The sequence below is a fragment of the Gossypium hirsutum genome, chromosome D13 (genome assembly GCF_007990345.1).
Source record: "Gossypium hirsutum isolate 1008001.06 chromosome D13, Gossypium_hirsutum_v2.1, whole genome shotgun sequence".
Taxonomy (NCBI): Eukaryota; Viridiplantae; Streptophyta; class Magnoliopsida; order Malvales; family Malvaceae; genus Gossypium; species Gossypium hirsutum.
This window is the reverse complement of record NC_053449.1, coordinates 49,111,327-49,133,881: the sequence shown is the minus strand read 5'-3', so window position 1 is coordinate 49,133,881 and position 22,555 is coordinate 49,111,327. Positions and strand designations below refer to the sequence as shown.

Genomic DNA, 22,555 nt, shown 5'->3' with positions numbered 1-22,555 from the left:
AGATCTATTGCTGCTAAGATTGATTTTCTGTTTTCGTTTCAGATCCAAGTGTCTATCATTTTTCGTAGGATTTTCCCGTGACTTGACAATTCGATTGTGGTCCGCGCACAACCCTCTATCACTTTATGTAGATGATTTGTTGGTAACTGGAAGCAAGAGTGAGTTGATTGAAGAGTTTAAAGTATAGATACAAGATGTTTTTGAAATGACTGACTTGAGGTAAATGACTTACTTTCTTAGCATGGAAGGGAATCAATTTGATCATGCCATCTTTATAAGTCAGCAGGCCTTTGCCTTGAAGATCTTAAACAACTTTTGCATGTCAAATTGCAAAATAGTTAGCACACCAGTGGCTCAAGGTGAAAAACTAACCAATAATAGCAACCATGAAAGAGTTGATGAGAAAGAGTATAGAAGCCTTGTAGGTTGTTTGCTTTACTTGACAGCTACAAGGCCTGACATCAGGTTTGCTGTTAGTCTTCTTTCTAGATTCATGCATTGATGCGATGTTGTTCATTTCAAGGCAACCAAAAGATTTTTTAGATTTGTGAAAGGGACTTTGGATTATGGAATGAAATTTGAGAAGGCAAAAGAACTCATGCTGTTAGGGTATTCTGATAGTGATTGGGCAAGATCCATTGAGGACATGAAGAGCACATCTATTTATTTCTTCACTCTTGGCTCAGGGGTCTTTTGTTGGATTTCAAAGAAACAACAAATCGTAACTCAATCAACATCAGAAGCAGAGTACATTGCAGCTGCTATAGCTATTAATCAAGCTATTTGGCTTAGGAAACTTTTATGTGATTTGAATGAAGATCGAGTTGAAGCTACTGAGATTAGAGTTGACAATCAGTTAGCTGTTGCAACAGCAAAAAAATCCAGTATTTCATGGAAAAACCAAACATTTTAAGATTAAATTTCATTTTGTTAGAGAGGTTGAGCAATCAAAGGACGTTAATCTAATCCATTGCAGCTTAGAAAGCCAACTTGCTGGTATTCTGACTAAGTCTCTCGGTGCTACAAGATTTGAAAACTTAAGGAGAAGTATTGGTGTTTGTTGCATATAGTCCAAGGAGATATGCTTAACTTTGGCCTGCAATGCAACATCAGAGAAGCATTGAAGCTCAACCAGCACAGTAGCAACATTTTGTTTATATGTAACTAGCTTAAGTTTTTTTGTAATTTGTTTTTAAAGTTAGTAGGATTAGTTGTTGATTTAAATGATGTCCAATTTGATATAATAATTGACATGTCAGCTACATTTTGTGTGTAATTTAAGTTTTACTTTAGTCAAGTAATTAGTGGGAGCAGTTACACATTAGGTAACAGCCTTGTAACCTATATATTTTTTACTTAATGAAAATTTGAAGTATGATCAGAATTTTTTCAGTTTTTTTCTTGTTCAAATTTCTTTGCATTCGTTTTCTTTGCTTCAATTCTTCTTAGTTTTCTGTCAAAACACCAACATTTTTTTACTAACTTAGCATAAGTTCATGATATGAGATAGAAACGAAGATTTGCAGGCATGCCAAACATAAACATGAAAATAAATCAAAGAACAAGATAATGAAACATGCAGTCATTACTCCAGTTCAGCACAACACCAGCTTTTCCAAATATTTTAGTTGCAGCATCTGTGACTAAAGTGGTTGCTCCAATATTGGACGTGCTGAGTACATAAATACAATCTACAATAAGAAATTCTTTGAAGTTTAAGCTAAAAAGAAATGGAAGAAGAAAATATCAAGGTGATTGCAAGGAAAGATGTTGGTGTTAGAACAAAATGCAAGCAAGTTCAGCTACTGGCCTGAGCAACAAGGCTCAATGCTTGGAAAGAAACAATAGAATTCAAGATAGGAAAAAAAATTGAAAACAAAGAAAAATGGAGAGTATGTAGAAGAAAAACTAATTGAATTCATTCAAAAATGAATAATAACATAATGTCAATACATAAACCAAGCACTTAGCTTGTCAAAATCAGTATGTGGTCACCTAATCAATACCTACTACCACTAATACATTGAAACTTGGAAAACCAAGCTTGTACACATAAACAAAGCTGAGTTAAAAACTCAATCACTATCAAATTACATCAAGCATTAACCTAACATGGTTCAAAATGAACTGAAACACATTACAACAACTAAGGTTACAAAATAAACAAATGAAATCAGCTGCATTGACTTCAATTGTATCTGCTTGGCTCGGCCTGCCTAATTTCTTCCTTGGCTGCTCATTGTGCCACATGCTTGCCAACTTCAACACTCCTCCTTGGCTAGCATGTTGCAAACTCCTAGTCTCTTCCTCAAGTGCTAGAACTTTGTCACACTAAAGGGCTCCGTCAAAATATCAGCAAGTTGATCCTCTAAATTTCAATAAACCAGTTTCACTTCCTGTGCCTGCTCCATTTCTCTGACAGCATGGAGTTTGTTGTTGAAATGCTTTGTTCTTCCATGGAACACTAGATTCTTTGCAATTGCAACTGCAGACTGGTTGTCACAAAAGATCTTTGTTGCTTCCTTTTGGTGCACATTCAAATCAGCCATTATTTTCCTTAGCCAAATGGCTTGGTTGACAGCACTTGTAGCTACTACATATTCAGCTTCAACAGTAGCTTGAGCAACTACTGTTTGCTTCTTCCACCTCCAGCAAAACATGGCCGAACCAAGATTGAAAGCATATCCTCAGGTTCTTTTCATGTCATCCATCGAACCAGCCCAGTCACTATTAGTATAGCCAACCAACTTCAGGTTTTTAGCTTTGCCATACAACATTCCATGGCTCAGTGTACCCTTAATATACCTGAGCACCCTTTTTGCAGCTTGAAAATACTTCTCATTACAACAATGCATGAACCTTGAGAGCAAACTTACTGAAAATATGATATATGGCCTAGTGGCAGTCAAATATAGCAAACAACCAACTAGACTCCTGTAAACACTTTCACCAATCTGCTCAAAATCCCCTTGGCTCGATAGTTTTTCTCCTATGGTAATAGGTGTCCTTATTGCTTTGCTATTTTGCATTGAGAATTTAGCCAGTATTTTGGATGCAAAGGTTTTTTGAATTAGCAATATTCCACTCTGCATTTTTGTCACCTCTATGCCAAGGAAATACGTCATTAATCCTAGATTAGACATCTCAAATTTTTTTTGCATTTTGGCTTTGAAACCATTCAACATTGTTTGGTCCTCCTGTCACCAACAGGTCATCAACATACAGGGATACAATTAGCTGAGTTTGCACCCCTTCCTTCTTGACATACAATGTTGGCTAGCTCATGCTTCTCTCAAATCCCAAACTGACCAGGTAGCTATCGATCCTGCTATACCAGGTCCTTAGGGCATGTTTCAAGCCATACAAGGCTTTCTTCAATTTGTAAACCATGTCTTCCTTACCAACCACTTTGAAACCTTAAATTTGTTCAACAAAGATCTTCTCTTCAAGAAATCCATTGAGGAAGGCTGACTTCACATCGAGCTGGTGAATTTTCCGCTGCATTTGTGCTGCTAAGGCAACTAATAGCCTAATGGTGTCAAGCCTGGCCACTGGTGCAAAGGTTTCCAGATAGTATATGCCATACTTTTGGCTAAACCCCTTAACAACTAGCCTAGCTTTAAGTTTGTTCAAGCTCCCATCAGCATTATGCTTAGCTCGATAGACCCATTTCACCCCGATGATCTTCTTGTTGGCTGGTCTTTCAACTAGATTCTTGGTATGGTTTTTCTTAATCATGTTGATTTCATCTACCATGGCTTGTTTCCAGCCTTGCTGAGATTCAGCCTCTTCAAAGCAACTTGGTTCTACTATAGCTACTTGAGCTCTTTCATAAATCTCAACCAATAGTCTAGTGCCCCTGACGGGTACATCATCAAAGTCCATTTTAGGACCATTTTGATCAGATTCAGTCTGATCTGCTATAAGGTCTTCACAAACTGCCTTTGGTTCATTTTTCTCCCAGTTCCAACTGGAGTTCTCATCGAATACCACATCTTTACTCACAATCACCTTGTTTGTTGAAGGGTCCAAAATCCTGTACCCCTTTTTGATTGTGCTGTAGCCTACCAAAATGCCAAGTTGAGCCTTCTTGGCTAGCTTGTCCATTTTCACTACTGGAACATGAGTATAGCATATGCTGCCAAAAATTTTCATATGTGCCAGTGAAGGTTTGAATCCAAACCAGGCCTCAAATGGAGTTTTGTGAGCCAATACCTTAGTTGGGAGCCTGTTTTGGATGTACGCAGCAGTGTTAACTACCTCAGTCCACAAGGTTTTGGGCAAATTCTTCTCAAACAGTAGACACCTGGCCATATCCATCAAGCTCCTGTTCTTTCTTTCACTTACACCATTCTGTTGAGGTGTGTAAGTGTTAGTAAATTGATGTTTAATGCCTACTTCATCACAAAAGGCTTGAAACTAAGCTGAGGTGTACTCATTCCCATTATCAGACCTTAGAGTCTTGAGCTTGCAGCTTGTTTTAGTCTCTGCAGCGGCCTTGAATTTCTAGAACACTGAGGCCACCTCTGATTTCTGTTTCAAGAAATAAATCTAGCAAAATCTCAAGTGATCATCAATGAATAGAATGAAATACCTACTACCATTTAGTGACTGAGTCTTCATGGGGCCACACACATCAGTGTGCACAAATTGTAGTCTTTCAGAGGCTCTCCAAGCTTGGTTTGAAGGAAATGGTAGCTTGGCTTGCTTTCCTAGCTGGCATACTTCACAAACTTCCTACTTTTCTACAGAATTTTTCAAGTTCTCAGCTAGATCTTTTTTGGTTAGTTGGTCCATAGCCTTGTAGTTGGCATGACCAAGCCTTTGGTGCCAAAGCTTGGATTCATCAGATAAGGCTGTATAGACTGAATCTAAGGGTTTGTTCCAGTCAATAACAAAGTTTTTATTTCTCATGACTATTGTCATAATCTTGGATCCAATTGGATCATTAATTTGGCACTCATTGCCCTTGAACTCCACAGTATAGCCCTTCTCAAGCAACTGAGTTATGCTAAGCAAGTTTCTATCAATTTCAGGAACCAGCAAAACATTTGAGACAAGCTTATTACCTGTGGGAGTGCATATCATCACATCTCCCTTGCCTTTTGCCTTGATGAAATGACCATTTCCTACCTTCACCTTTGTTTTGAAGTTTCTGTCAAGTGATTTGAAGATTGAAGCATCTGGTGTCATGTGATTTGTACAGCCACTGTCTAAAAGCCATCCCTTTATGACCTTCTCCTTAGCAGCTGAACATGAAACTTCAAAAACTTGCTCCTCATGGTCACTACCCTCTTCTGCTACTCGAACTTCAGCTTTTGGCTGTTGTGATTGATTCTGCCTTGGTCTGCCCTTGCTTTTACAAACCTTTTCAACATGACCCATCCTTTTGAAGTATTGGCACTGCACATCTAGTCTGAACCAGCAATTTGCCTCTGGATGTCCAGGCCTTTTACAATGCCTACAAGGTTGGTCCCTTCTTCTTACAGCATAAAGCTTAGGCTTGTCTCTCCAAGTCTTTTTGTCTTTGTAGGTAGAAGTGCTCGAGGCATGGTTTTTTCTTGGAAGGCACCTTCTTGTTGCTCCTCTAGTCTTCTTGCTCTCCTTTGCTCTTGTGCATAAAAAACATTGATCAACTCTATCAATGAGATGCTGGTCAGGTCCCTTGAGTCTTCAAGGGATGAAATTTTTGCCTCATACCTCTCAGGCAAGGTTGAGATTACCTTCTCCACTATTCTTGCTTCACTGAACTGCTCTCCAAGAAGCCTTATGCTGTTCACCACAGCCATAATCCTATCTGAATACTGCTTGACGATTTCTTCCTCCTTCATCTTCAAATTCTCAAAATCTCTTCTCGAATTCAATAGTTGTTGCTGCCTTGTCCTTTCAGTCCAATAGAACTCCTCCTTCAATCTGTCCCAGGCCTGTTTTAGTGTCTCATAGGCCATGATCCTTGTAAAGATCACATCTGACACAAAGTTTTGGATGTATGACATGACCTTGTGCATTTTGGTCCTTTCATCAGCATGCTGCCTGATTTGAGCCACAATTGGATTAGCTCTAAGTGGCTTTGGTTCAACATCTGAGTTGACCACTTCCCATAGGTCAAATGCCTGCAAGTAGGTCTTCATTTTGACCACCCATATGTCATAGTCCTCTCCATTGAAGACTAGTGGTGCAGCAGGTGAGAAGCTTGATGAAGCCATTTATTTTGAAGTTAAATTGTAACAGGTCCACTGAGATTACAGCTCTAGATACCAATTGTTGGTGTTAGAACAAAATGCAAGTAAGTTCAGCTACTGGCTTGAGCAACAAGGCTCGATGCTTGCAGAAGAAACAACAGAATTCAAGATAGGAAAACAAAGTGAAAACAAAGAAAAATGGAGAGTATGTAGAAGAAAAACTAATTGAGTTCGTTCAAAAATGAATAACATAATGTCAATACATAAACCAAGCACTTAGCTTGTCAAAATCAGTATGTGGTCACCTAATCAATACCTACTACCACTAATACATTGAAACTTGGAAAACCAAGCTTGTACACATAAACAAAGCTGAGTTAACACTATCAAATTACATCAAGCATTAACCTAACATGGTTCAAAATGAACTGAAACACATTACAACAACTAAGGTTACAAAATGAACAAATGAAATCAGCTGCATTGCCTTCAACTGTGTCTGCTTGGCTCGACCTACCTAATTTCTTCCTTGGCTGCTCATTGTGCCACATGCTTGCCAACTTCAACAAAAGAGGAGTACGTAGTGCCTATAAGAATGGTTGTGAGAAACCGAGTTACATCACTATGAAGCATTTTGAACACACCGTCTTCGGACTCTTTTTCCGCCAGCTCATGTATTTGAGACAAATTAACATCAAATTATCAATGGATGATAGATTTTTTAAAGGTTCGATGACCTGACAAACTAGAAACAACCAGTATACAAAGAAGAAAACTTGCATCCGATATTTTCTACTTCAGCCATCTCTAACTAAAAAATTAAATTGCAATCTATTTTTCAAAATATTTATCTGATGCCCTTATGTTGTTCCTATGGATTATAAAAAAAAGTTGCTTGTCTTTATTCTCTCTCCGTCTCTCCTTTCTTCTCCCTTTACACTCTGAATGTTTTCCTTTATTCTATCTTGAAGAGATGAATATCACTAAAAAAGCTCAATTCACCATAATAATACGATATGGAATTTATATGGAAAGTTGACATAGCAAAGCAAAATTTGATTTATATCAACTTGAGCCAAATTCAACAATTCACCAAAGAAAATCACACAACAATGAAAATATTCAAAAGATAGGAGTAAAATTGACTGAAGCATCTAGATTCTTTCCAACTTGCAACAATCTGAAACCGCATTACTCACCAGAAATATGCATTCAATGAGTATAAAGCTATTAAATACAGGGTCAAAGAAATAAATACCTTCCAAGGCCATAATGTAGTTATAGCAGTCTCAGCCATTGAGAACAAGGCAGACAGACCTAAAAGCAGTGTCAAAACCACACCTTGCTCCTTGAATACTTTAAGAATCATAGATGCCTTAGGCCAAGCATTTCTCAACAGCAACATGGACTTCCCAGTCACCACATAACCAGCATTAACCACTTCTTCTACAGCAAACACCCTTTTGCATCCAAGGATTAAAATACCACAAACCATTGCCCCCAAAATTCCCTTTCTCAGTCAACTCAACTTCTGTTCATTTTCTTCATTTGACAACCCCAAACGTGTTTGATCTCCAGAAGAACCAGTTTTTGGCAATCCAAAGGATTTGAAAACATGGGGATTGGAAAGCTGGAGAATTGAGGAGTTGGGCAATGCTTTATTTTGGATAAAAACTTTGATGGGAACTTCAAATTTCGATTAAAAAACTTGAAAGGTGAGGACTTCGTTGAAGAAATAAAAGTGGGTTGGCTCAGAAAGGAGGATTCAAGTGCCATTTCCATCAATAAGAATAAGATAATATTCTAAACCAAAAAAGGATAAAAACTTGTTTAAACAAAGAATGGAAGTAGAAAGAAAAAGAAAGGGACTCTCAGGTTCTATTGGGATGAAGAGGATTCCCATGGAAGGGTGGCCCTTCATCACTCTAAGAGGGGGTCTTTCGGAGAAGGCTTGTTTTTGGTGAAAGGGAAGATTTTGCTTGCAGCTAGTGCAGGAGTGAATGAAGCAAAAACAACAAAACTTGCCCCCCCCCCCAAAAAAAAAAATCCCCATTGATTTTACAATTACAACTCTCTCCCTATACTAACTGAAGTTTAGTTACCGCTTTCTATCTACTTCAGAAAATATGTGGTAGAAAACAATACATGGCTTGAATTTGGCAATAACCAGAACTCCAATCCAACTAAATTAAACCATGAATAGAATATGAAAATGACATGGATTTTAATATGAACAACTGAGAATATAGAACAGTTGTACTAATGGATAATGGTGAGTCAAAGAAGCAAGTGCCAAGTAACCAAAACTATGCATAATGTTGTTTTCAACATAGTTCAAGAGTAAGCCAAGTTGGCAACTTGATATGTTCTTCCTCAAGCATTTTGGACTGTTTTTAAATTTTGGATAGCTCAAACATCGGCAGCAAGACATCAATTTTGGATGCCTTGTAACCAGTCCAGTGCACTAGGAAGAAGAAAGTTTGTCAAAGGAAAGCATCCCAAAGATTCATTTCCAAATTGGAATTTGGTTATTCACCATCTGTGAGATCGTTGCTAAACATCCATCATAATTGGTGAATTCCTAGGTTCAAATTATGTTGCAGCATGTAAAGGATATTGTAAGGTTCCAACTTCGGGGGAAACTGATTAATAGGATAGGATTGATACTGTTAATTTTCAACTTTGTAGGGACTGGGATCGTATAGAGTAATGTTTGGGGTAGTTATTCCTCTGTTCATTTGTTTTGGTTGTTTTTTTATGTACTTTGTAGCTGAATTATGCTTCTTTTTAGATAATAAAATTCATCACTTGTCCAAACAAACAACAACAAAAAATAATTAAAAAAAATAAGGAATCTCACTTGATGCATTCGGAAAGGACCCTGAATAAGTCAATTGGAATCAATTTTTATATCTTGGGGGTGAAGCTAAGATTTTGATTGAGAGATATTTATTTTTTAAAAATAAAGAATCATATAAAATAAGTGACCTTTTTGTCTTTTTTATGCATTATCTGGGAAGGAAACTTCTACACCCATGCATGCTTTTGACTTCGTAGAAGGAGATCTTGCTTTAAACAAGAGAATATGTAGATCACAGATTTGGAGAAAGAAATGTGAATCCGCATATTACAAAAACTGTTCAAAAGATTACAATGATGATGCTTTTATAAATGAGAAGAGATTATACAGCATTATTAGATTCCTAACACTTTTAACTTCATTCCATGAAAATTTTTCTTCGACAACCTACAAGACTCAATGCTTTATTATTTTCTACAACTGTTTATGGAAGCAAAAAAGAAGGATTGCGTTGCAAAAAACACCCTGCGTTGCTTTCACCCTAATGAGCACTTGGACTCTTCTACATGAAGATGTAAAATTAACACCTGATTTTCGCCACCATCTAATCCAGTCAACTTCATTTTGATCTCATACTGTACTCCGCCACAAGCTGGGCAAAAGATGATGACTTGTTTTCTAGCAATCTAGCCGGGGAATCATATTCTTCAATAACTCCTGCAACAATTCTACAAGTTTTAAATGGAGTGCAACTTCAAAGAGTGTTGCAAGCAAATCATAATTTACTGCAATACTAACCCTGACTTAGAAGTAGAACCATATCACTATTAACAACCGAAGTTATTCGGTGGGCAATTGTTATGACCGTACAGTCACAGAAGTGCTCCCTTAAGGTTGTCTGGATCAGATTATCAGTAGCTGTATCAACCGATGCCGTTGCTTCATCAAGTACTAAGATCTTACTTTTCTTGAGCAGTACACGCCCAAGGCAGACCAGCTGCCTTTGCCCCATACTCCAATTCTCTCCATTTTCGCTAACTGTTGAAGCAATGTCATCAAATCATAATACTGTCTTTCAAAAACTCAAATCAAGTAGATCTTAAACAATTTGTATGACATTCAAAAGGAAAGACAACCAATTTGTATGTTATGTTATAGGATATCAGACCTGAAGACTCTAGCTTGCCTTCCTTCTTTCTAACTTCATCCCCAAGTTGGCACTTATCCAACACCTTAAGGCGCCATTGATACATGTCAGGATTCAAATACAAATCATAAAAGATTGCATTCATTAGAAAGGAAATGGTACGGATCAAAATGATATGAACCCACCTCCCAAATCTGTTCATCTGTGTACTCTTCGAGAGGGTCCAAATTGCTTCGTACAGTCCCTTCAAACATGGTAGGATCCTGAGGAATGATGCTGAGTCTTAACCGCAAATCATGCAGTCCAATTGATGAGATACTGACACCATCAATTATAATCTGGCCTGCTGCAGGTTCAACAATTCGGAACAGTGTTTGTATGAGAGTTGTTTTGCCACTGCCTGTTCGCCCTACAATGCCGGTTTTCAAACCTCCAGGAAATGTGCACGTCAGACCTCGTAAGACAAGTGGCATGTGCGAGGCGTACCTCACCTACATAGATCATCATCATTAACTTCAAAAATAATACATCAAATTAGAGTCATAAACCTCATTCAACTGCATTACCTGCAGATCATGAATATGAACTTCTCCACAAAATGGCCAAGATTGGTCCGGCCTATTAGTTTCTATTACAAGGGCAGACTCACTAGGGATGCTACTGTACTGAAGAATTCTCTCAACAGATATAATTCGATTCTCCATACTGCAAATATTCCTTACTACCCAAGCTTGCAACATATTTAGATTGAGCCCATATGTCACAGCTAAACCCGCAATGGCTAAAAGCGAAAAAATATATTCAGTCATTCTCCTTTACAGAAAACTAAAATTAAGATGCCAATCTGCAATCACTTACCCGGATCAATAATTCCCTTAGGTATAGAGATCAAAAAGTACAAAAAAAAGGCAAAAGTAATAGAAGATAACATGTCGAGGCGGAAGCACAGCCATTCCATTGCACCAGCAACATAAAAATTTGGACGAGAATAAGCATCCATTAGTTCCATGTTCTTCTGCTGGAATCTTGATTCTTGATCAAAGCTCCTGATAGTTGTTGCCCCTAGAATTGTTTCGGAAAAGTTCTGTATTACTGGAGCTTTGCATACTCCAACCAACCGTGCAAGCTCTCGAGCAGAAGATATGTAATATTGCTGCAAGGTTACATGTTTATAAGAATTCGTATCTACAAGCATTATGCAAGGTTGAATATTTTCTCAAACCAAGCTTTGGGAAGAGTATAATATATTGGCACATGATTGCAAGTTAATGAGGTCATGTATTTGATATCCACAATTTGGCTTACAACATAGTAGAACAAGATTTACCTGATACCAAATACAGGTAGTGATCACGGGTATAAAAATGATAAAGATCTGCCAAGCAACCTGAGACATGACGGCAATGATTCCAAGGAGTTGGATAACTGAAAAGGCGAATGCCCCGACTAGTAATGGCATGGTCAAATCCACTACACTTTGATCTGTAGAGGCCTATAAGTGTCGGGAAAAGAAAATTTTAGAATCAAGGGAGGCATGCCGGAAAAGGGACATGAATACCAGATACTTACTCTGTTTAGGATTCTTCCACTAGGTGTGGAATCAAAGAACAACATGGGGGCACGGAAAATGCATAAATGCATCTTTTTGAAAAGAAGAGTGGCTGTTTTATATCCAGCTGTATTAAGAAGCATGGATCTGGCAAAGACAGAAAAAGCACTTGCAAAGGCCAAAGCTAAATAGACAATAATTAGCGTAAGGTTGGTAACAGGAGGTTTGACATCGGCAGACACAGGAGATGCCCAAGCCATCCAATAATTGCTTCCAATTTGAAAAACCTGAAATAGAATCTGTGCCAGCAATATAAAAGGTACAAGAGCTCCTCCATAAGCTGTTGTGATATACTTCCAGTAGACTGAAAACCCAACTCTTCCTTTCTCTCGCTCTTCTTCTTGGACAAGCTGTCCTTTTGGCACATCATCATCTACTTTACCATTCTCGTTACCTTCTTTCAGCATTTCCCCATTGGCACTTCCTGAAGCACCATCTCCTTCGTTGACACGTTTTTCAGAAACAGATCCTGCCTCAACAGTATCGAGGGCTGACAATGCTTTCTTATGTGCACCCACAAGTTCCATAAAATCAGCACCTGAATTCAGAATGTCATTATACTTTCCAGCTTGTGTAATACTCCCATTTTTCATCACCTAATAAAAAAAAGTAGAAGTTGAACCCAGTAATTTATATTATTTCATGAACCTGAGGGATAGGATAAAAAAAACTGAAACTATAAATAGCTTACCAGGATTAGATCAGCAGCTGGTAAAAATTCAACTTGATGAGTGACATATATCACTGTTTTTGAACTCAAAATGCCAAGTAAAACTTCCTGCCATTCAAAGATAAACATAGACAATCAGGCAACGTACCAACAAAAGAAGAAAGATCAATTGATTTTTTACTTTAAACTAAAAAAAGATGCAAATATTAGCATTTGAATTGATTACCTCAAATACAACAGTATAGCTTTCTGCATAAAACAAAAGTATGAGAACTTTAATATGCATGCTATAGTATCAGACGAAGACAAGATTTTACCTTAAATAAATGAGAGCCCGTATGAGCATCGACAGCACTAAAAGGATCATCAAAAAGATATATATCAGCATCTTGGTATAGAGCACGTGCAATCTGTATTCTTTGCTTTTGTCCACCGCTCAAATTAATTCCCCTCTCACCTATAACTGTCTGATCACCGAATGAGAGGATTTCAAGATCCTTCTTAAGGCTACAACCTTCAAGCACTTGGTCGTACCTTTCCCTGTCCATCGCCTTACCAAATAATATGTTCTCTTCGATCTTGCCACTTTGTATCCAAGGTGACTGAGCAACATAGGCTTTTGTACCACAGAACTTAAGAGTTCCAGATATTTTGGGTATTTCTCCCAAAATACAGGAAAGTAAACTCGACTTGCCAGAGCCAACTGTACCACAAACAGCAACCCTCATACCATGGAAAACTTTCAGATTTATGTCTTTTAGTGTTGGAGAGGAAGAAGACAAGTCCCATGAGAAATTGCCATCAACAATTTCAATTGTTGTATTGGAACTACCTCTTGGGAGCTTCTCCATAGCATCAGGCTGCAAGTCATCAAGCCGAAGGAAGGTTGCAATTCTATCAAGAGACACCTTTGTCTGAACTATCATTGAAATCGTGTCAGGAAGACCGTAAATAGGTTCTTGAAGGATCCGGAATGTTGCAAGTGCAGATAGTATCTTCCCTGACTCCAGTGGGATGCCTAAAAGTATACAAGCACCAAAAGTGGCTACAGATACAAACGATGGTGAAATCCAGAAAAGAAAGCTGGTCATAGCATTAGTATAAACAAATCTTTTTAACCATCCTTCCTCAACGCTCCTTAGCCCGATAATCTTTGACAAAAACTTCATTTCCCAACCCTGAAGTTTGAGAATTCTCATGTTCCTCAAAATTTCAGATGTGGCCTTCATCCGTTCATCTTTCGATTTCATCAACTTGTCCTGAAATTTCTCTAGCATTTTCCCCAAAGGAATGTTTGCCAACATAACAAGTATTGTTGTGACAAAAGCTGCAATGGCTGCTAGCCCGAGATTTTTATACAAGATCAACAAGGCTAATGTAACTTGCAAAGGTACCATCCATAGATCATGCATGTACCAACTAAAGTCATCCACCCTCTCTGCATCAACAGTCATATAATTGATGATCTCTCCGGTGGTCTGGCTCTGCTTTGACTGGCATGAAAGAGTTAAACCCTTATTATAAATCATTGCAATCAACACTGCTCTCAACCTAATTCCAACTTGCTGCAACTTAAAGAACCACCACCTCTGAGATGTACACTCTACAAGCTTTGCAACAAAGAAAGCAGTAACCAAAAGATACCCTTCATTTTTAAACACCCGTTGCCCATTCAAGTACTGAACAAAAGTGTCAATGAGACAGGGGCCAACATATGAAGCCACAGTGTACATAAAAACAAACAAACCTGTCCAAAGAATATCTTTCCAAACTGAGAAAAACAATGCCTTTACCAACTTAAGTGTCGTAACTCCAGTTCCCTCACCATCAGCTGCCTCAAGCCTGTTTCTAAATTTCGGAAATGCCCCAACGACACTGTCCCTGCTATCCAGCTGAGGAACATCCTCAAGGTCTAAAGTTTTCTTATTGCCTGCAGCAATGGTAGGTCCCATCCATGAAAATGTAAGAATGCTGAAAATGCCAGCACTGGAATATGGAGTTACAATATCACCCCCTCTTTTCTTACTCAACTCTACACCATTACTGACACTAGAATCTCCACTCAAGAGGGGTTCCTCAAGGAGGGCATCTTCACCCTCATTTCTAGGGAAAAACGCCACCATATTTAGGAAAAAACCAGTAATAACAGAAAAAACATCGGATACTAAATACTGGCTTGGGAAAGACGCATGTTTTTTTAGAACAACAATGTCTACAACAAGACTATAACAAGAAAATGAAAAATAAAAGCCCCACCAAATTCTCAACAAAAACGGGAACCTTTTCAGTTCACCGTAATTGGAGAATTGACAATGCAAATAAACACATATCGCACCCCAAGCAAGGATTTTCAGCACATAGTCAGAAAGAGTTACTAACTTCTCCTCAGACCAACCATTTCTACACTGATAAAAATAACTTAGCAAACACAGGACAATATTAAAAGCTGAAACAGCAAAACAACAGCCTAAAGTTTGCTTATACCACGAAACCTTCCTTTGCCTTAACGTGTCCTTTGAACCTTCCTCACCAGCTTCTCTAACTATGTTCACTACCCATAAGACCAACAAGAAAAGCAACAAAACCATGTGCAGTGCTGCAGAAAACCCATGAAGAAAAATGGGTTTTAGGAGAAAATCAAAACTAGTATCTAAACTCATGAGTAACGCTAACTCGGAACCAAAAAGATTCACTTTTATTTTGGTATTTTTACTGAAGTTAAGCTTGGGTTTTGGGTTCTGCACTAGATTTTGTTTGGTTGAGCAGTAGAAAGTTTCTATTTTCGTGAGTTCTATTCTTTTAAGATTTCCAGGAAAGTCGTGATCTTTGAGAGAGACATTAGATTGATACAATGAGAGAAAAAAGAGACCATAGTAAAGGAAATGCGAAATTTAAAATTTCCTTGTATCCAAAAAATGGAAAATTTTAAGTCTTTTAAGTGATATATTTTTTATTGATTTCAAGAGGTTAATTTTAGATAAAAAATGAATTTTCCTCTTTTTTGTTTTGTTTTGAGATTCACTAATTTGGATCCGACAAACGTGGCAACAAGTTTCTAACTTTTTGCTTTTATAAAAGTTACTGATTTAAGAAATTTAATACTAAAAAAAACGTCTATACTAATTACTACTTTGAGGGATAAGAAAGAAATAAAATGAAATTTCTCCCATATCTATAAGTAAACAAAATAAACAATTTTATTAAACAACCCAAAGTTAATCAACCTTTGTAGAAAATTCATTTCTTTCCAAATATTTTAAAAAAAACTATATGATTTTTTATATGCCCAAATTATATTAGTAAAATATATGATAATTGGTAATGTAATCACAATTGAAATAACATTTGATTTTTAAATTAATTTTTTTTTATAAATTTATTACATAATTTAATTCACTCACATCATAAATATATTTTAATTTAGTATTTTATAATTACAATAATTCAATTTGTATATATAGTTTGAGAGAGAAAATTTTCAATTATAATTATGAGCAACTAATAGGACAAAAATGGAAAAAGAAGACCGGGAAAGTCCGGTAGAAACCGTTGGAATTTTCAAACCATTTATGAGAAGAGAGGAAAGGAGCGAGGCAATGGGGATGCCTACGTGACTTCGAATTGCGTGCTCAAAAATTCATCCAAAAGTCCGAGATTCTGTTTGGGTCGTTGTTGTTTGGACAGAAAAAGAATCTTGCCTTCCAAAGGAACAAACCATGAATTCAAGACAATAATAATAAGTGATTGGAAATGGACCTCACTTGCTTTCTTCATCAAGTAGGCTCTCAGTCAACTATGAACTGCTCCAATACTACAATTTGTTTATGGATGGGATGGGATGGGATGGGATGGGACTGGACGGGACGGGACCATTCAATTTTTTACCTTCTCTTTTATTGTCAACATCACGTGGTAAAGAAGTTTTGGGTTGATATTCGATATTAGGGTTTCAATTTTGTGTACCTTATTTTTACTCTAAAATTACAATGTCTTCTCGAGTTTAAATTTTATTATTTATAATTACTACGTGTAGATTTCAGTTTCACCGTATGTATATGTTATATGTTTTTGTTTTTGGAGTAGTTTGATTTTATTTGGTTATTCATCTGAATGTGTTGTATTGGTTAGATTTTATATGTAATTGGTTATATATATTTTTACTTGATTTCATATTGTATTTGTGCTAGTGAAATTTTTAAAATTTTAATAATAAAAATTAAAAAAATTATATTAATTTTTATATTTTATAAATATATTTAAATAAAAATACTTTTTTACTTAGGGTTGTTTGATAAACTGAAAATTTAGCTGTTGAAGAATTAAGTATAAAATTTTTAATACAAAAATTTTATAAGTGTTGAATTTATATTATAGAATTATTCGTTATGTTAGTAAAAGTTAAGTATTGAATGTAACTATGTCGCTTGATAATAATGAAATTTGATTTTTGAAAATTACTTAATTTATAATCTTATTGGTCTTCGTACCCATTTTATGATCCATGTTCAGGGTTCGTAGTTGTGCTTCCCAATAATGCCATTTCCAAATATCGAACCTACGTTCTCTCATTGGGAGTGTAATGTATTGTTGGACCATTAGTAATGTTGGAAAAATCAGTTTAGAAAAATAATATTTTGACATAACATAATTTTAAAATTTTTCTTAAAACTAAACCATTGTGATATTTATATCAATAAACCTTGTTACTTGAATTATACATGTGTTTTTGGATTAGGTGGACTTGATTTTTCTCTGCTTTCTACTACTCGATCTTCTTCACTAATCTTGACCTCAGTTTGCTAGAGTGTGAGCTCTATTCACAAATCCATAATAACAGTGTGCTCAAAAGAGGCTAGAAACCAAAGATGATAACAGTGAGCTCTACTCACCTTGTCCTGCGATTAAGCAGTAAATTCTATAAGTTCTGATGAACTTAGTGAGAATATCCTTTACAACATAATATTACTAACCTAGCAAGTAAACATTAAAGAAAAGTTTTTTACAGAGATATCAAATCCCTGTCTCCTCTTGATATATAACAGATTTTACCGGAGTTGCGGTGGTCTCTCTATTTCTCTTACAACTTCTAACTTTTTATTCGTTCTTTGCTATTCTTGGCAAACTGTTGTCTGCTCAGTTGTCAACGGGCTTATTCTGCCCCGACGGACCCTCACCTATAGATCCATGTTGTCTAGTTCCTCTTGATCACTTATTGTTACTCTGAATTCTCCTATTTTGTTAACGATCTAGTTTTAACGATCAGCCATTTGCAACCTCTTCTCCCCACAATATGCCAGTGGTCCATTCATTGGCCTAAGGCTCGTGGCTTCAAGCCAGTAGAGTTTTACCTCGTATGTGCTTTTCCCAAAGGATTCATCGTTTCTCTGGCGGACTCGATAGTCCTATTGTTGGTTTCATTTTACATCGCCCTTGGCGAATCCCTTTTATTAATCCGGAAATCCACTCCCCTCGAGTGCATCTCGCTGATGCATGCTTATAGTTTAACACCCCATTCACGCTACTCTTTCTATCTTAGCCCATAGCGTACCTTTTGTATGGTGAACTTCCCGCTAGGGTCTCAAATATCTTATCTTGGCAAGCCTTTAGCATTTATCGTCTCAACGAATTTTCTGAAATGTCATAATTCCATGCCACCATGGTCTGACTGAGCATAATACCCATGTTTACTATCCTGGCAGACTATCTACACTTACATACCGGTGGATTCTACTGGTTACCTTAGTCAAACTAAAGTCTTACACCCTTCTCGCCACTTACTCCCTTAGTCTTGACAGATCAACCCGTGTTTGCTGTCCCGATGAACTGACTATTCTGTGTTTATTGTCCTAACAGATTGTCTATTTTGTGTTTACTATCCTAACGGATTGTCTGTTTTGTGTTTACTATCCTAACAAACTTACCTCGTATTTACTTTCCCTATGACTTTCTCTGTGAATTTCATAGAGTCTTTCATCGATGGTCTTATATCGATTCACCATCTTGGCGTATTATTACATGATGCCATGGAGTCTTCCATCTATGGTCTTACTCATCATACCTGGTTGTCATAGCATCTTTCATCTATGGTCTTACTGTTGGAACGCCGACACCCTTACGGCGCAGTAGAAAAATAAAATATCCGGCGATCCTAACCATGGATCCATGTGTGAGGAACGAATCGAGGAGAAAAAGATTTCAAAATTACTGAATCTTATTCTAAGTAGACAGCGACGCCTTGGCAATGAGTAATGTGATCTACTATCGAATCTAGCCGCAATCTATTGTGACCCCGGCCTCTACGTAATCCATCCTGTTGACAATAAATAGAAAGAATCCCAACAACTATTTTTGAGAAGATTGTAACACCCCTAACCCCAAACCGTCGCCAGAACAGAGTTACGAGGCATTACCGGACATTTCAGAAAATTTACAAATAATCTTTAAATAAATAACAAACATATATAAAAGAATCATAAATTCATACAAAATTTATATAAATTGGCTTTTTTTTTAATTTCGACAGTATTTCTACTTATTTTTACATAAAACCCCCTGCAAATTTAAAACCAACAACAAACCAATAACAATATTTCAATCAAGGATTTTATACTTTAAATATCACTAAATCATGCTTAATAAATTGATTTACTACTTTAATTACTGAAAACCCTATTAACATTTCTAATTAGTTTATCAACTATTCAAGCCATTCCAACTCAATACCAATGCCATAAACAATTTCTACCATTTTACTAATTTAATCTTCAAAACATCAAATATCTTTCTTTACAACAAAATTATATAACATACTAAAATAACCACTATAATCCCTATGTACATGCCACTTTCACTTAAAGAAAGAAAACAGCACCAAAATATTTATGCTGGAGTCGGGATTGTCCTGGATGCTGAACCGAGACTCTGAATCCTTTTTAACCTGGGCACAGAAACAACCGTATGCTGAGTATTTCATACTCAGTGGTATTACTATAATTTAAATTATTTAAGCAAAATAACAAATAAATATGTCAAATTATATAACAATTAATTCATAAATAAACTAATTTATTCTGAACTTTCATTTCTCAACAATAACAACTTAATTTGGCTATTCATAAATTTAATATCATATAACATTTCATTTGAACATAAATCTCTTCATGAGTCTTTGATTCATTCTTTTCATTATCATTTCTCAATTTCAATTCACTTTTCATTTCATGAATAAAGTCAATCATTTTCATTCGATTTTTTCTATTCCATTTATTTACCCCTATTAACAAGACTCGGACTTTAGCGGATACACGGATCCAACCAAACACACCAGAATGACACCCAGTGCCTTATCGGATAGTTTGAAGTAAAGTTGACACCCAGTGTCTCATCGGCCAAGCCGAAGTAAGTTGGTACCTAGTACCTTATCGAATCTATCTGAAGAAATATAGTGACACCCAGTGTCTCATCGACTCGAGGTCGAAGTATCCCTAAACTCTTCCAATCCTATGGCATGCCAACTATATCTGACTCAGTCTGACTAGTTAATAGGGTATTCAAATTATTTTTCTATTTCAAATTCACTTTCGGTTCAATCACAATTCAATTCAATTTCACTTTCCACTTTTTAATCAATACACAATTCAGATAATTTTACTTCGATTCAATTCATTTCGATTCACTTTTCCAATCAATATGCAAATCATATATTCACACATATTCATAATTTCACTTACTTTTATTCAATGCAATATTTTAATACTCACCTCAATTTCACTTACCAAATACTTTAATTGAAATTTAACAATTGATAATAAATAAATTAAAATTATAGTAATACAAACCGTAAATCTCTCGTTTTAGTCCTCGATAGCTTTCTCCTTTCCTTTTGATGCTGATGCCTCGGGTTCTTATTAGCTACGAAAATAATAATAATTTACACTATTAATTACAACACTAATTAATAATAATAATTGGATTTTTATCCAATTTATACCCTAATTCCAATTTAATCCTAACTAAGTTTACTTACTTTCCTAATCCAATTCACACTCTATATCCATTCAAATTTCATCCAAACTCAAATTTAACTATTAAAATTTCAGCATATTTTTCTAATTTCAAATTTCCCTAAATTTAGTCCCTAACACATAAAACTTATAGTTTCTTTTACAATTTAATCATTTTATCAATTCTAACTTGAAATTCATTCAATTAAATCCATAATTCAACAATTTGTTCAACATGAACCATGCTAAAAAACCTATAAACTTCTAAAACCTCAACTTAATTTCAACAAAACTCTATTCTAAAGCTTCTAAAACATCAAAATTAAAAGAAAAGGACTTGATTGACTTACTAAATTATTGCTTAAATCCTTAAACCCTAGTTTTTTCCTTTTTCTTTTCTTTCTTTCTTTTTCCTTCCCTTGTTTCGAATGGTCTCTGTTTCTTTTATTCTTTTGTTTCTTTTATTCTTTTATTCTATTCCTTTTATGTATTAGTTAATAATAATAACAATATATTATAATAATCATATAATAATATTTTATTCACAAATATCTTTTACTTAAATTATAAGAAAATGTTTTATTTTATTACAATTGTATTTTTATATATTTTACACATGTTTATTATCACTACCATACATTTGTCACTATTTTAATATTTCACAATATAATAATAATAATAATAATAATAATAACATATTTTAACACATAAAAGTCTTAGATTTTTATGCTTATGCCACCTCAAATTTGGCAATTGGCATAATTGCCTATTTAATCCCCTTTATTTTATTTTAATCTATAATTAAACTTTTACCCCTAATTCAATTTAGTCATTTTTACTATTTTTTCTAAGTTGAATTAATTTCACTTAATTAAAGCCTATTTAAATATACTACTAAACTCACAATTACTCCTAATAATTATTTACAGACTCGGTTCTTTAAGACGGATGCCCGATAATGTACTTTTTTGATGCCCGTGAATTTTGGGTCATTACAAAGACTTTGCTTTAACGGCTGCTAGACCCACCAAGCAAAGAAAAAAGGGATTTTATATCCCTTTTTAGGGTTTCTAGAAATTAAATAAATATATCAATGTTTTTCAACCGAAAATTATAATTACATTAATTATAATAATGATTTCGGTAAACTATATATTTATTTGAATTTATATACTAACCAAATTCATGTTCTCATTATGCGTACAACAACCTTGTACATATAATGTGTTCGATATTTGATTACCCAATTAAATTAATTCTATAATTAATTTAATTCAAGCGATAACCAAACACAATACCAACTATGTTTTATTCCGTTCATTTCCTCTATAGGGTGTGACCCTGTAGGTTCTTGTAACGTTAGCAGTAATACTAGAACGATTCCAATGTTACAAACAATGAGTGGCACCTAGCAATGCATCATTGCTACCTAAGTAACAAGAAATCATGATTCCACATAACCTTTTATGATTAACCTTTCATGCAATAATCCTTAAGTCCTTTATCTCTAGATTAGACACAAGTCATGGAATAGTCACACTTGCATAGTCCATTCCATGTTCCTTGATATCTTAAGTAGACTATGATATAAAAATAAGTATGACATCTCATATTAGCTTATTTAAGCATGGCCATGCATTTCTAGTCTCACTCAATCAAGTGGCCTAAGATATTACTCCTATTATGTAGGAGGGACTTATCCTATATCGATCAACCATATCCCTCTACACAGATCGTGGTATATCCAACATCAGCCTTTATAGAACAACCAGTTACGGTGTACGTTTGACTGTATCAAAATACACAACTCACGATGTTGGGATTATGATGATCTCAAGTTAAGGACCTTTTAAGAATAATCATATTATTCTTAGGACATTATTATAAAACAGTTTATTTATGCACACAGAAAAGAAACTGAAATAATAATGGTAACGCCTTATATTAATAAACATGATAAATCAAGTATGTTATTACAACCATCACATGATTGATCTTTGGGCATACTCTAACAATCTCCCACTAGCATTAAGACCAATCACTTATATATCTAATACCAAGCGACTTAGTGTGACAATCACGCTTCTGCTGTGTTAGAGGCTTGGTTAGGGGATCAGCGATGTTATGATCTGTAGGTACTCTGC

General features: G+C 35.7%; 3 protein-coding genes across 4 annotated transcripts; 1 reads left to right on the top strand and 2 right to left on the bottom strand.

Moving 5' to 3' along the window:
• Positions 1–223: 223 nt before the first annotated feature.
• Positions 224–913, top strand: LOC107958657 (secreted RxLR effector protein 161-like). The gene is made up of 2 exons (XM_016894487.1): positions 224–472; positions 524–913. Exons 1-2 carry the CDS (start codon positions 224–226, stop codon positions 911–913), a joined length of 639 nt encoding a protein of 212 aa, XP_016749976.1.
• A 5,479-nt stretch (positions 914–6,392) lies between these two features.
• LOC107897411 (DUF21 domain-containing protein At1g55930, chloroplastic-like) lies at positions 6,393–8,483 on the bottom strand. Of its 2 annotated transcripts, none has more exons than XM_016822863.2 (2): positions 7,441–8,483; positions 6,393–6,769 (listed from the first exon to the last, which is right to left on the bottom strand). In XM_016822863.2, exons 1-2 carry the CDS (start codon positions 7,675–7,677, stop codon positions 6,569–6,571), a joined length of 438 nt encoding a protein of 145 aa, XP_016678352.1. In that variant the 5' UTR covers positions 7,678–8,483; the 3' UTR covers positions 6,393–6,568. The 2 variants fall into 2 exon arrangements, with proteins under 2 accessions (XP_016678352.1, XP_040964951.1); XM_041109017.1 differs by having other exon boundaries at positions 6,393–6,860; positions 7,441–8,465.
• Positions 8,484–9,281: 798 nt separating this feature from the next.
• On the bottom strand, positions 9,282–15,310 carry LOC107897426 (ABC transporter C family member 3). The gene is made up of 10 exons (XM_041109016.1): positions 12,726–15,310; positions 12,430–12,516; positions 11,699–12,334; positions 11,457–11,621; positions 10,988–11,282; positions 10,696–10,910; positions 10,315–10,620; positions 10,151–10,214; positions 9,781–10,020; positions 9,282–9,699 (listed from the first exon to the last, which is right to left on the bottom strand). Exons 1-10 carry the CDS (start codon positions 15,066–15,068, stop codon positions 9,602–9,604), a joined length of 4,449 nt encoding a protein of 1,482 aa, XP_040964950.1. The 5' UTR covers positions 15,069–15,310; the 3' UTR covers positions 9,282–9,601.
• Between the last annotated feature and the right edge of the window lie 7,245 nt (positions 15,311–22,555).

Excerpts from the sequence above, each read along its gene's own strand:
- LOC107958657 (XM_016894487.1), top strand. The coding sequence starts at position 224 with ATGACTTACTTTCTTAGCATGGAAGGGAATCAATTTGATCATGCCATC. Across the intron at positions 473-523 it reads GGCCTGACATCAGGTTTGCT|GCAACCAAAAGATTTTTTAG; the intron begins GTTAGTCTTCTT and ends GTTCATTTCAAG.
- LOC107897411 (XM_016822863.2), bottom strand. The coding sequence starts at position 7,677 with ATGGTTTGTGGTATTTTAATCCTTGGATGCAAAAGGGTGTTTGCTGTA. Across the intron at positions 6,770-7,440 it reads CTACATTATGGCCTTGGAAG|GCACTACGTACTCCTCTTTT; the intron begins GTATTTATTTCT and ends CCATTCTTATAG.
- LOC107897426 (XM_041109016.1), bottom strand. The coding sequence starts at position 15,068 with ATGAGTTTAGATACTAGTTTTGATTTTCTCCTAAAACCCATTTTTCTT. Across the intron at positions 10,911-10,987 it reads TAAGGGAATTATTGATCCGG|CCATTGCGGGTTTAGCTGTG; the intron begins GTAAGTGATTGC and ends TTTCGCTTTTAG. Across the intron at positions 9,700-9,780 it reads GGTTCTACTTCTAAGTCAGG|GAGTTATTGAAGAATATGAT; the intron begins GTTAGTATTGCA and ends GAATTGTTGCAG.